Raw genomic sequence first — 13903 nt, 5'->3', positions numbered from 1 at the left:
TGGGAGTGTATGTGTGTGAAAGACAGCTGGATATGTGGTGTGGGGAGAAAGAGGGCCTATGGAGGTGGAAGGGAGTGTCACACATGGATACTGACAAACCGCAACAACACAAATTTGGTTTACGCTTGCTGATGCCATAAACATTCCAGTTCAGACTAGAAAAAATACAAAATATAAAAAACACTTTATGCCATTCATACAATAGGAATTTTTCCCTTTAACTCTGAAAACTGGTAGTTTGGAAGTGTGTTCCGAGAGACTACGTGAATTGGAGAATTCTGAGCCAGCAGCATGCGATGGGGTTACTGAAGTGGCAAGTCTGCTAAAAACTCTGCTCTCAATTAATGTAGAGGTTAGCAGAGAGCCTAGATCAACTGTGCATATGAAAGCTGTTGGTGAGAGCAGATACTCCTGTTTAGTTCCTGCAGGAACAGGGTGCCTGGATTAAAAGTGGGATTATAGGGAGTGCTATACTATGGGCTATGAGAAGGAAATTGAGCAAGGGTTAAGAAAAAAATTTCAGGAGTGCAGGGGGACAAGCAATTATAAGTCTAAAAAAAGGCTGCTGAGAGACAGCTAGGCTGGGTTATGTGGGCACTTTCTGAAAGGAAGTTGGACTTTGGACAAGAAGCTCAGAAAGATGATTCCTGATACAGGCAGTGGGAAGAGTCCAGTGATAAGAACCACTCTGTAGCCTGGGAATGCTGTCTGTGCTCGAATCATCTTGCATTCCTCTATTTTAGAATTGTGTATCTGCTTGGGTAAGAGCTGTGGCATGATAACCAGAAATGGTGTGAAGCATGGCTGGGGATAGTTAAATTTTTCTAGGATTTTCAGAGAGGGATGATGTATTTGATGTGTGAAAGGAAACTGAGATAATCAAGAAGACAATATAGGCAATGCAGCAATATGGTAATATATGCCATCTGTCTCCTCCTGCCATCTCGTTTTAAATAGTTTTAAAATAAACCTGTAATGGCAAGCTAGTGCTTGTGCTCATGAGGAAGCTGCTGCCTTTTCAGGGTCTGTGTTTATGTGTGTACTCAATGCATGCTCTTTGGGGAAAGAAATGGGACTTTAAGAGCTGAGCTTTATTTCATTCAGTGACAGCAGGTGGCAGGTTTGCAGCTCTCTTCCTGCTGACAATGATATTCTTCTTGATGATTAAATTGTATTTAATGCATTCTTTGAAGCGAGGCGGAAAATGATATGAGCAGTTCCCAGTGCCCTTTCATGAAAGAACATGTCTCAGCTGGTGGGCTCTCCTTGTTCAGGAGACTGCCTGGGATTGTAATAGCAGCCGCATTCACAGTGGGGCAGAGAGATGGTGTGACCCAGCTATCAAGCTCCCTTTTAACTTCTTTTTTTTTTTCTTTCAACCAGTACTAATGAGGATGGCATGTGGGAGGAGAGAGGGGTGTGTGAGTTTGAGCCATGTTATAATCTAGACCCCAGTTAAATACGGTGTTGCAAATGATGTAGGTCAAGATTGACTGAGTGATTTTATGGATAGTGTTGGATGGGATTAGACAGCACAACTATTCCTCATGCTATTGCTACCTGTACAGGTGAAAAAAAAATGTTCCAAATTTACATAAATTGTTGAGAGACCCCAGACTGATCTACTGGGAACATTTTCTCAATCATATGTGAAACACAAACCTCATAAGCACAAAATACCTTATTTAATAATGACTAGTGAACAGCCATTCTTGTTTGGAGCCCTGCAGCTAACCCTCTGCTACATTTAAAAGCAAAATTTCTCTGGAGGGAAGCAGAGATGTGTCTCAATCTTTGCTCAAAAGACCTGCTTAGTTATTGGACAAGATGTATCTATGATATGGCACATAGCCTGCAAGTGGTCCTGAGATTCTTATAAAAAGGTGGAAACTGAGAAAGCCAGCATTAACACCAGTGCGATGTAGTGTACTGTATAATTAAAAAGGAGATTGGCATTGTTCAGTAGAAAAATGACTAGGCGTGCAGGTGTTAAATGGTGACAAAAACTGAGTTTGTGTTTTGTGTAAAATGCATCATAGGAAATTTCCAGTTTTTTTAAAAAAACCCCAATGCTTAAAATGTATTCTCTTTAAAGTTGCTTCAATTTTGAATTCTGGAAGTTAGCTCTCTGTGCCTCTCTTGCATTTTTTCCTAACCAAAGATTTAGTGAGCAATGCAGAACTAAATATGTATATATGATGAAGAAGTGAAAAAGGAACCTTTTCCTTTTTCTGGCAGCAGGAAGTGTATGATACAAAAACTATTTCTAGTTTCAGAAAAGGGAAGCAAAAGGTGAGTTGGGGGATGTTTTAATAAAAAGGATATAAACTCAAAGGCCTTTTATTCCAGACCACGCTTCCCCCGCCTGCTCCCTCTCCCCCTCAACTTTTTGACAAGCTATAATATGTAACACATAGCACAGGAATACATCTCATAAGCACTCACTTGTTCTTTTGTTTAGCCGGAGTATGCAAACGTTTGCTTTTGGTACATTCCACCAAGCTTAAGAAAAATGGAGGATGGACCTGAATTTTGGCAGAAGTTGCACCAGGTGAGTGTCATATAAACGGTGTTATCTGTAGCTCAATGATTTCTTGCCAAACTGACCTGGTTGCCTTCTATGACAAAGTGTCTCGGCTGCTGGACGAGGGAAAGGCTGTGGATGTGGTCTTCCTGGACTTCAGTAAAGCCTTTGACACAGTTTCTCACAGCATTCTGCTTGAGAAACTGTCAGCCTCTGGCCTGGACAGGCGCACACTCTCCTGGGTGGAAAACTGGTTGGCTGGCCGGGCCCAGAGAGTGGTGGGAAATGGTGTGAAATCCAGCTGGAGGCCAGTGACAAGTGGGGTTCCCCAGGGCTCAGTGCTGGGTCCAGCCCTGTTGAATGTCTTTATCAATGACCTGGATGAAGGCATCGAGTGCACCCTTAGCAAGTTTGCGGACGACACTAAGCTGGGTGGAAGTGTGGATCTGCTGGAGGGTTGGGAGGCTCTGCAAAGGGATCTGAACAGGCTGGACTGCTGGGCAGAGTCCAGTGGCATGAGATTTAACAAGGCCAAATGCCAGGTCCTGCACTTGGGGCACAACAACCCCCAAGTTGTGCTTGGGGGGTGCTGCTTGTAAGCAGTGCTACAGACTAGGAGAAGTCTGTCTAGAAAGCTGCCTGGAGGAGAAGGACCTGGGGGTGTTGGTTGACAGCGACTGAACATGAGCCAGCAGTGTGCCCAGGTGGCCAAGGAGGCCAGTGGCATCTTGGCTTGTATCAGAAATGGCGTGACCAGCAGGTCCAGGGAGGTTATTCTGCCCCTCTACTCAGCACTGGTGAGACCGCTCCTTGAATCCTGTGTTCAGTTCTGGGCCCCTCACCACAAGAAGGATGTTGAGGCTCTGGAGCGAGTCCAGAGAAGAGCAACAAAGCTGGTGAAGGGGCTGGAGAACAGGCCTTATGAGGAGCGGCTGAGAGAGCTGGGGGTGTTTAGCCTTGAGAAGAGGAGGCTGAGGGGAGACCTCATTGCTCTCTATAACTACCTGAAAGGAGGTTGTAGAGAGGAGGGTGCTGGCCTCTTCTCCCAAGTGACAGGGGACAGGATGAGAGGGAATGGCCTCGAGCTCCGCCAGGGGAGGTTTAGGCTGGACATTAGGAAAAAAAATTTCACAGAAAGGGTCATTGGGCACTGGAACAGGCTGCCCAGGGAGGTGGTTGATTCACCTTCCCTGGAGGTGTTTAAAGCACGGGTGGTTGATGTGCTGAGGGGCATGGTTTAGTGTTTGATAGGGATGGTTGGACTCGATGATCCGGTGGGTCTCTTCCGACCTGGTTATTCTATGATTCTATGTTTCTATGATTCTATGATTTGTCTGTGTGCCAGGTAAGAATGTGAAGGAGCCCTTGGCTTTGCTCGCTGTTTACCTATCAGTCAAATGGGGATTTAATCTTTAAATAGATATTGGTAGGATTGAAGTTTGTTTAGACAAGGCTCATTATTTTTTTCTTAATGTAAGAGATGCAGGCATTTACTAGTATTCAACTTACTATCAAAGCTGTTAGTGGCTGGCAGAACTGTGAGAAGAGTAACAGTGTTGTCTGCATCTTGTCTGGATAGAGTATTCATTACCTGTTTCAAACACTTAATGCTGCCCTTGGAATTTGCCTTGCATTATCTATGATAATCTGTGATAATGCAAATAAGGAAGTGCTTAAGAATACATTTCTCATATTAAACCACCCATAAGTAACAACAGGAATACAATGGGGAAAAAAATTATTTGCGAGTATTTTGGTAACTCTTTGCCATCCTAGTAGAAAATCATGAACATCTTGAAAAAAGCAACAGTAAAATTTTGAAGTTACTAGTAGGGGATCAGTAGTTAAGACTTAATTAAAAGGGCAATAGACCCTGTGGTATTATGCTTTACTGCATAAGCTATTCTGTGAGGAATTGAATTTAATTCATTGTTTCCTCCTCTCATCAGCACCTCTGATGTTCTGCATTTTTTTTTCCTAGAATTTGCTACTAGAAATTTAAACTAGAACATAGATGTGCCTACCATATGCATGCTTGCATGTGGTATACATACTATATGTACATGCTATATGTACTATAGATACATGCATACTTCCTATAATGTCTGCTTTCCTTTCAGCAGGTTTCCTTTCACAGGAATTTATTTCAGTTTATGCTGGATGTTAGTGTTCTGAAGGATGAGGTCCTCCTTAACCCTGTCTATATTGTTTTGGAAGGTATATTGAACTTTTGCAGTACAGAGCCATGCATAGCCACTGGGTGGATACAAGGGTTTTTCATTTATCGTGCTTTCACAGAGCATAGGTGGGTAATGATCCTTTCATGTGGGGCTTCCCTTCCTCTTGTTAGAGTAAAAGACCTGTATGCATATATGTATAGATACACACACATGTAAAGAGTGAGGGTTTGGAAAGGAGCAATGAGAAGGCATTGAAGAAATAATGCTGCAGCTGCCACTATTTTGATTTATGTATGCTACAGAAGGGACTGAGAAGGGAAGAGATGAAGCACAGTGAAAGGATTTGAACACAATGGCTTTTTGAGTGCAACTTAGTGGTTCTTTGCTCTGCTGCTCTGTGCTGCTTCCAGTCAGGGTGGGCAGTAGATGCCTGGATTTATTTTATGTACTGGTATAGATAGACTAATGCTGGAAATGCAGGTTTCTTAGCTAGTGTTTTATGAGAAACCACTCAGAGAGGAAAGAGTTTGTGTGCAGTTTCTCCCAAGAACTGAGCACTGCTGCAGATCTCAACCACTCTTTTTGTGGTCAAGGTGGCATTTTCTTGATTCTTATGCCTCATATGATGAAGACTAAGAAAAGCAAAGTCTTACAATATAACCTATTTCACTCCTCCCCACGTAAGCCCAAATTAAAATCTTCCACAAAAGAGACCAAAACTTTATAGCAAAACAAAGCACTGAATGGCTCAGATTTCTCTCTGTGGGGATGGGTGGAGGAAGCAACAAATAGTGATTGTTAGTTACATTGCTTTAGGCATTGCAGGAAAGTTCTTTGAAAGGGTTCTACAGAAAAGGGCCTGTTACACCAGTAGAATTTGTTACTTCACCTCCCTGATTTTCTACAGGGACAAGTTCAGATTTACTTCCCTTTTTGGATGCTGAGGGCCAGTTCAGCAAGCAGCATATGTCAGTGAGCAGATGAGATGACAGCACTGGGTCACAAAAAATAAGGCTGACATGACTTTTTCAGCTACTGTCAATTTGCTCTCACATTGCTGATGCAAACATAGTCATTATATTAGTATTGCATTAATCAGTACAAATATATGGCTCAGCAAGGAGGAATGGATCCTGATCAGCAAGGTGCAAGTGATAAGAAGTTGAAGACTGGAGAGATTGTTGCATTATGGCATTGACAAGCAGATAGGGGTGTGTACAGTTTCTTGACTGTGAGTGCTTCCTGAATATTTCCATCATTTCCCTAAAATGAGCATTAAATGTTTTAATTCAGAATTTGTCTTTCCACACAACTTTTTCCATCACAGGTATTCTGTTTATCTAGAGATCAATCTTCCTTTTTTGTTGACCTGCATATCTGACCATAATTAAGGAAATGTATGTCTTAAAATCCTTTAAACAAGTAATTGATTTTATTCAACTGCTTGTTCAGCATTATTGTTTAAAATAACATGCTGTCTTCCAAGGTTAGTTATGTGAATTTTAGTGCTGGGGGAAGTTGATAAGCAAATAGCTCTGCTCTCAAGTCATCAGCTTCATGAAGAATTTGCATAGTCCTATGCAAAATAACCCTAAAGGTTTGCTGTACTGGCTCTTCTCCAGCTTCATGGCCCACTTTATGTGGAAATGTGTCAGGACTGATTGGATTGCAGCATGATACCAGATTCTGATGTCAATCTTCCTGCTGTCCTACATAAACTGTGACTCTCAGAAGCTTGTGTGTGTGTGTGACATGCTTTGTTTGTTTCTTTTCAATTCTGGGGCCTTAGACTTCAGAAGTAAAAATTTCCCCTCTTGGGAGTCTCTTCCCCTCTTGGAAGTCTCTTCAAAGTCTCCCACATACAAAATAAGTCATAGGAAAGAGCAGCCTGAAGGATTTCAGACGGCCACTAGCTGGTCATTTGAGTCATCACTCAAATACTTTAGGGAAAGAGGAACAACATGGTGGTGGTGAAGTAAAGGACAACATAAATGATACGTTGCTCTGTTTCCCAGTGAAACTGAGTTCTGTGAACATCTGCAGTCTTACAACACTTACATATTTTGTGTTTGCAGCAGGTTTTGGTTGTGTAGTGAAACTGGTTTTATAGATAGTATAGGAAAGCTTTGGATGCAGTTGGGTTGCCCAGGGTAGTCCTTACTCTGAACATTTTGCAGTACTTTAAGTGCATAGTAGGTAGCATAATCCGTGAAGGAAGCTGTGATGTAAGGGTTTTTTCGGTGACATTATTCACAAGTAAGTAAAGAGGGATTTCTTCTTTTAGAAGCCAGACAAGTGGGCACTCTGTGATAATTGGAGAGCTGCTGTTACATTCAACTAGAAATATTTGTAAGTGGTGTTATTTTGTCATTGCAAACTCGGGGCAGTTGTCTCTGACCTGGAACTGACATAACTGATGGGCTGGAGGCACAAACCCTGCAGTGGCTTTGCTAGGGCTGTACCTGCCCCCTAGCGGTGTTTTCGCTCCGCTTACGACACACCGTTAAGATCTACATTGTTTACTGCTGAGGATGGTCAGTGTGTCACAGAGTCACATGAGAAAAGTTTAACTGTAAATTACAAACCAGGAATAGAAGTGAGGGAAGAAGTAAAAAATGTAAGCCTGGAACATTCCAATTTTCGTATTTTTCCATAACTACAAATATCTATGCATATTCTTGTAAAAATCTCTTTGTAAAAGAGAGCTTTGTCACCTTATGCTGAAGTGTCTCCAGATGATGCCTGTCAGAGATAACAATGATGAATTAGCTGTTTGTTAGTAATACTTCTCTGGAAAGCCTCCTGGCAGCATAGAGGGTGCTAGGGCACAAGGAATGGTTTGAAGGGATGCATCTGAACTAGCTATTGCTGTCCTGTTGCTAAGCCAACCTGCCAGCCATTCCTTATGCCTTCTGGATCAGGTTGTAGTCTGCCTAAAGTCAGCGTGGTCTAGAGGACTAGAAAGGAGACATAGAAGTAACCATCTTTAACAGAGCCCTCCTCCTGTGGGAGCCTGGCTTTGCTGAAGGTTCTGGAGCATAACTGTAGGTAAACTACTGCATATTGAATACTGTTCAGTAAAGAAGGTTAGTGATACATTGCTAAGTACCATTTTAGACCTCAAAATCTGGGCCAAAAAGAATTTCAGTAGGTTCTTTGTATTTCTTTTATACTTTCCCTCATCTAGAATTCTAAACAACGTATGCCGCAGTACCTGAAGGGGCCGACAAGGCAGCTGAGGGGGGACTTTTTACAAAGGCTTGTAGTGATAGGACTAGGGGCATTGGGTATAAACTGGAGAGGGGCAGATTTAGATTAGACATAAGGAAGGATTTCTTCACTACGAGGGTGGTGAGGCACTGGCCCAGGTTGCACAGGGAAGCTGTGGCTGCCCCATCCCTGGAAGTGTTCGTGGCCAGGTTGTATGGGGCCTTGGGCAGCCTGGTGTAGGGGGAGGTGTCCCCTGCCCATGGCAAAGGGGTTGGAACTAGACAATCTTTAAGGTCTCTTCCAACCCAAAGTATTCTATGGTTCTACAGAGTATCAGATTTCCATTGCCTCAGTAAAGCTTTTATACACGTTTGCTTGTTTCAAAGACTCAATATTCTAGCCTCTCAGTCTCAGACTATATTTACATGGTGGGTTTGGGGTCATTTTTTTTGTTATTGTTTTGTTTGCTCCCTGCTCTTTTGTGGATTTTTTTGCCAAATAATACAAAATTTATTTGCTATATTGGAAGGCTTAAGATACCATTTCATTCTAAAGCCTGTAGAGCTTGGAATGTCACTTTTGCCTCTGCCCTCTCCTCCTCTGTAAAAAGTACCCTTATTCCTGCCAGCCCTCCCCCCCACTTAAGAGAAGAATATAGCTGTCTACTATTTGAAGGCATATTTGTAAAATAGCCTGTCATGCTGACTGGTGTTGTGATGTATTTATATAATGAGGGGTTTCATATCAAAGCAGAAATGTAAGGAGGTTGAAGTGGTGTTGCCTTGGCAACCTCTGAATCTTGTGGTCTTTGTGGTATAAATCAAACACTAATCAAGGACCTGATTCAGTATTCTTTATGTATTCAAAATACCTATTTACTATGGTTCAAGGTTTGAATGAGAAGGGAAAACAAGACCTCCAATTGGTTATATTAATAACGTTAGGAACAACAAGAGAACAATGACATGGACCATAACTACAAGAGGTTTATGCACAGGAAAGGTCCCCAACATATCACTGCAAGTGTATTTCCACTTGTATTAAATGTTACTTGAATGCTCGGCGCCCTTGTGTTCTACATTTTGAGGTTTTCTTACACTTGAACAAGAAGACAATTAAACAATACTTTAATGTATATTTGAAGAGGAATGGTAGAGATCCATTTCTGTGAATTTTGCTTACATAAGTAATTTTTAGACTAACAAGTAACCTTCTGACTCTAGCACCTAGCTCTGTTTTGACGTGAGTTTCAGTGGAGAGCCGCATCAAACAATAGGAAAATCAATTGTAAGATTTATGCAGAGGTATACGGGAGTTAAATTGGCTAAATTGTTATGACTGACAGATCTAGAGCTCTTCATCAGTCATTTGTGAATACTGTATATTAATCTAATTGTTTCTGATCCCATGTGCTTTCTTGTTGCATTGAAATAATGTCAACATGTAGAAATGCATTTGGAAAATAATGTAAGGAAAGAGAGTGGAATAAGTTCTGGGCTTTTTTTGCCAGTATGTGAGGATTTGTTAAGAGGTGGTGCTGTCTCCTAGCCCTTCTGCTTTCTCTCAAAGCAAACTACAAACCTGTTGTGAAATTCAGGAAACAAAAGTCTACAAGTAGAAGAGATTGCTTTGATCTTAAAGAAGGACCTTCCATGGGAATGGATTGTCATTTTGGGGAATCAGATGGGGACCTTAATCTGAAGAAATTTTGTTTGTCAGGGAAATCCTCAGGGTCAACAAAAGCTCCAGATTCATTCTATGTAACTTGAGGCACTTATCCAAGAAAGCTACCTGAGGAACTGGCACAGTTTCCCTCCGACTTCAACACCGAGAAATACAAGGGGTATTCCAGGTCGTGACTCAGCAACCTAAAGTCAGAACCACCGCTGGAAATGGCTTGTCTGGCTTTATTATTCAGGAGAGGAACTTTAGGGATGCCAGGATCCCAGCTCGGTTGCCTTTGTTCATAAACACAAGTACAAAGACCTCAAAGCTAAATCCCGAGTGTGCTGTGTGCTGATTTAGATCACTATTTTACAGGCTTCCAGAGGGAAGAGCTGCAAAATCTCCTAATTCAGTGGGCCCAGATGAGTTCTCAGTATTGTGTTCAAGAGGGGCAGAAATGCAGCAGTCTTGGAGAGATGAGAGCAGGAGGCCCAGTGGAGGCAGGGCTGCAGGCAAGGACCTTAAGGGAGAAAAGGATAATAAGCCCTGAAACCACAAAATGAGTACTGCAATAATAACTAGGACTTACATTGTGGTGTGGCCATTCCTCAGCAGAGGATGGTACTCAGAAATTTAATAATACAAGTAGTAGTTAGTCGTAAAAGAAACAACATCTCTTATTTTGCAACTAATAGTACATAAATATACAGCAGCAAATGAATAAAATCTTTGTATTTTGGCTGCATATAAATGACTGCTAAGCAGAAGTTTGAACTCTGATAAATGAGAAGAAACAGTACAGTGGAATACAATAGCAGAGGAAAATTATAGCAGTGTTTCAGCACCTTGTTAATGAGGGATTTGCACACTTTCACTTTTAATATATTTTTCTGCAGTTTTATATAACTCATCAGTACAAAGTGTCTGTAGCTGTTAATTAAAAAAGATATTTACCATGACTTCATTTTAAATGTCTCCTCCATAGATTGGAGTTGTAAAAACACAAAATAACATGCCTTTTAAAAAAAATTTAATTCAAAATAGAATAGTTTCTGTATGCATATCTGCACATAACTGGAGTTTATTTATTTGTTCTGTTATATTTATTCTTGCATGAGTACTGAAGTAGTAGTGCTAGATTAAGGGGCCAAATGCACTGTTAGAATCTCCATCAGGAGAAGTAACGATCAATGCATTTTACATTAGTGGTGTCCATCTCGGCGTTAGGCTCAGGTGCTAGCAACACTTCAGCATGCATTTTACAGTGGTGAGGTTTTACACCTGCTTAACTTTCAGCCACATGTAATGGTTTGTGAGACTCACCTGATCTTGTGCTTGCTCTTTCATGGTGTGACTGGCATATTAGATGTCTGTATGGAAATAGAAAGAATCTACATTTGTATGGCTGTACTGTGACCTACAGTATGTAAGAAGTCAAGGCAAAGATGTGAACTTCTCCCAGTCCGTGCTTTCTGTAATAGTACTAAGTGATATTTTAGTAATTCATGATATGTCAGTTGTAGAGATTTCTGTTCGAGCTCTCTGCTTTACCCTTCTTCCACACTGGCTTTTCAGGTATGGGTAGTACCAGTTGGGCTCCAGTTAAAAGCAGTTCTATTCATTGCAGAAATCCTTGGGGTTTTTTATGTCAATGGTACTTTTTCAGTTGACACAAATAGGCAAGAATCAACATTACTAAATTACCTTCCACTTCATTTTAACCATCTATGTTCTGACCTTTGGATTGCTGGCTATTTCTGTTCTACCCCTCAGTCACTTCCCAGAGTTTTAGTATCAAGTGATGTCTTGAACTGATGGTATTTGCATCCCATCCAGCAATAATAACATACCTGTGAGCAAAACATCTCTATTGTAAGAGCAGTGTTACACAGCTGCTAAAACTACCCCTTAATTCTCAGAATAAAGAGAAGAAACCCAAATGGCTTTGCTGCTGTATGCTTTACCAGATGAGAATGCAGGGCAACTTTTGTCAGCAACTTAGCACTGAACATGTTCAAGGCTCACTGGGGACTGAGGTCTATTGATCCCTGGTGCTCAGACTACAGAAATGATCGAAACTGTGGGGAACGGGTTGGCTGCAACTCCATATGTTACATTCAGGCTGAACAAGGATTTCATCTTCCCCAGGCCACCTGCCGAGCAGGATTGCTCAGATCTCCAGATGTGAAGTAGGTTTCACGCTAGTTGTTTCTTGCTTGAAATCCTTTTAAGGATAATGGAGGGTCCAATCATTTCTCTGTGTGTTAATACACATAATGGCATGAAATGAAGCTGGGGGGGAGACAGACAAAATGGAGAAAAATATTGCGAGGAAATAAAATCACGAGAGACTTGATGGATTCAAAGTAAAGTATCCAAACCTTCCAGGGAGATCAATGCAAGATGTAGTTTCATCACCATATGTAATGTTTTCTGAAGGTACCTTAGCTAGCTCAGATACTAGGAGTGGTGTGGCCATACGTATGTATGGTTCTTAATTTGGGTTAAAAACTGTCTCACTAGGACTAGTTTGCTAACATGACTGTTCTTTCAGGACCCAAGTGACTCACTTACAATAGTGGGACATATTTTTTGTACGTGTCCTTCCTTGTTACAGGGGAAGCTTAGATTCTACTTGCCCAATATCTTAAAAATTTTGCATACTGCTGTGCTAAAACATGAGTGTCATTCCAGCTTTCTAGACCGAAGACAAGCAAGCTGATTTTAAACCTTTGTACTGTTAAAAGTTTCATATGTAGTAAGTCTTCCTGTTTACTTGTAGGAAGCTTCTGAAAAGCCTTGTTTTCTAACTGAAACATCAGAGAAATAGAGGCCATGGGGATTCAGTGGGTTCTCCGCTTTATTGCCACAGATTTAATTGACTAAAGGATGCTTAAGCACTACATAAAGACTTTTTGCTATTTCTGTATGAACAAAGACAGTACTATTTAATTTGTATGGCTTTCAGATAGATACAGGAAGTTACCTGAGCAGTGAATGTTTTGCATCTATTGTTACCAGTCTTAGGCTTGTAGAAGGATCAAGAGGTTAAAACTAAACCCCTCTTCTTTTACAGAAAAATGAATTTTTGAGAGAATTAATTGGAAACAGGTGGCACAGTTCATGGAAATTAGGTAGGCAGTTGGTGACATATCTCAGAAAATCATTCTCCTTATTTGTGAAGAATTGAAAAAGCAAGATATTGAGCTGCTCCTAATTTGGAAATACTGGTCATCTTGCATTTATTGGTACATGGGGTTATTCTTCCCCAAGTGCAGGATTTGGAATTTCCCTTTGAACTTCATGAGATTCTTGTCAGCCCATTTCTCCAGCCTATATTTCTGTGTGTTCCAATTTCTCTTAAACATGGTGAACGTCTTTGCTATCTTAATAGTATGGCTACTTTTAGGGAAAAAGAAACTACAAACCAGTAATCAAAACCTTCAAAAGCAAACACAACCTTATTCCATGCAAATATATGCTTTCCAAGAAATAGTAATGTCCTGGATTTGGCTGAGATAGTTAATTTTCTTCCTGGTAGCTGGCGTGTCTTGAAGTTAGTATGAGAATAATGTCAATAACATGTATTGTTTTAGTTGTTGCCAGGTGATGTTTATGTTCAGCTGGAATAGAATTAATTTTCTTCCCAGCATCTGCTTTTCTTTTACGTTTAGGATGAGAAGAATGTGGAAAATAAGCTGATGGCTTTTTAGCTGTTGCTAAGAAATCAAGGATTTTTAAGTTTCCCATGTTTTCGTAGTATATAGGTGCAGAGCTAGCACAGCTAACCCAAACTAGCCAACAGAATATTCCATTTTGTAACATCATGCTTATAAGAAAAATGGGATTTTGTCCTGGGGGTGGCTAGGTAATCAGAGTTCTGTGTTTGGTGTGCTGTTATTGCCGTGCTCCCTGTGATCTCTGTGCTTACTGCTGTCACTGTCCTTGCTGAAATCACTGCTTGGGAGAGGTTAATCATTGGGCAGTGAGCAGTTGTGTTTTAATAATTTATTTACTGTTTTATTAAAACTGTCTTTATCTTTTCTTTTCTGATTCTCCCCCTCATCCTTCTGGGGAGTAGGGGGAGGGCCCAGAGCACAGCTGCTTGCTGTTTAGCTGCCAGCTAAGGGATAAACTATGACAGGTGACCTCTAAATCTAATTCTTTGACAAAAATACAGTATGCATTCTTAGCCTATTTACAGTCAAATATTTTCAAGTCTGAGCTATGGCAAATTACTGTACTTGTGATATATTTTCTTGGTTTCAGCTAGTGCATCCAGATTCCTGGCTACGTAATACTTGTTTGCCCAAACAGCATGTAT

At 41.0% G+C, this 13903-nt stretch overlaps 1 protein-coding gene across 5 annotated transcripts in view; it reads left to right on the top strand.

Annotated features, from left to right (window-relative positions):
- Positions 1-13903, top strand: part of GADL1 (glutamate decarboxylase like 1) — an 87006-nt gene that overhangs the window by 45463 nt on the left and 27640 nt on the right. For all 5 annotated transcript variants that reach the window (XM_069860130.1, XM_069860133.1, XM_069860134.1 and 2 more), the window contains exon 14: positions 2462-2551. In XM_069860130.1, coding sequence (XP_069716231.1) covers positions 2462-2551 — 90 coding nt within the window. The remainder of the gene's footprint in view (positions 1-2461; positions 2552-13903) is intronic.

Source organism: Phaenicophaeus curvirostris, chromosome 6 (assembly GCF_032191515.1).
Source record: "Phaenicophaeus curvirostris isolate KB17595 chromosome 6, BPBGC_Pcur_1.0, whole genome shotgun sequence".
Lineage (NCBI taxonomy): Eukaryota > Metazoa > Chordata > Aves > Cuculiformes > Cuculidae > Phaenicophaeus > Phaenicophaeus curvirostris.
This window is presented reverse-complemented; position numbering and strand designations above follow the sequence as displayed.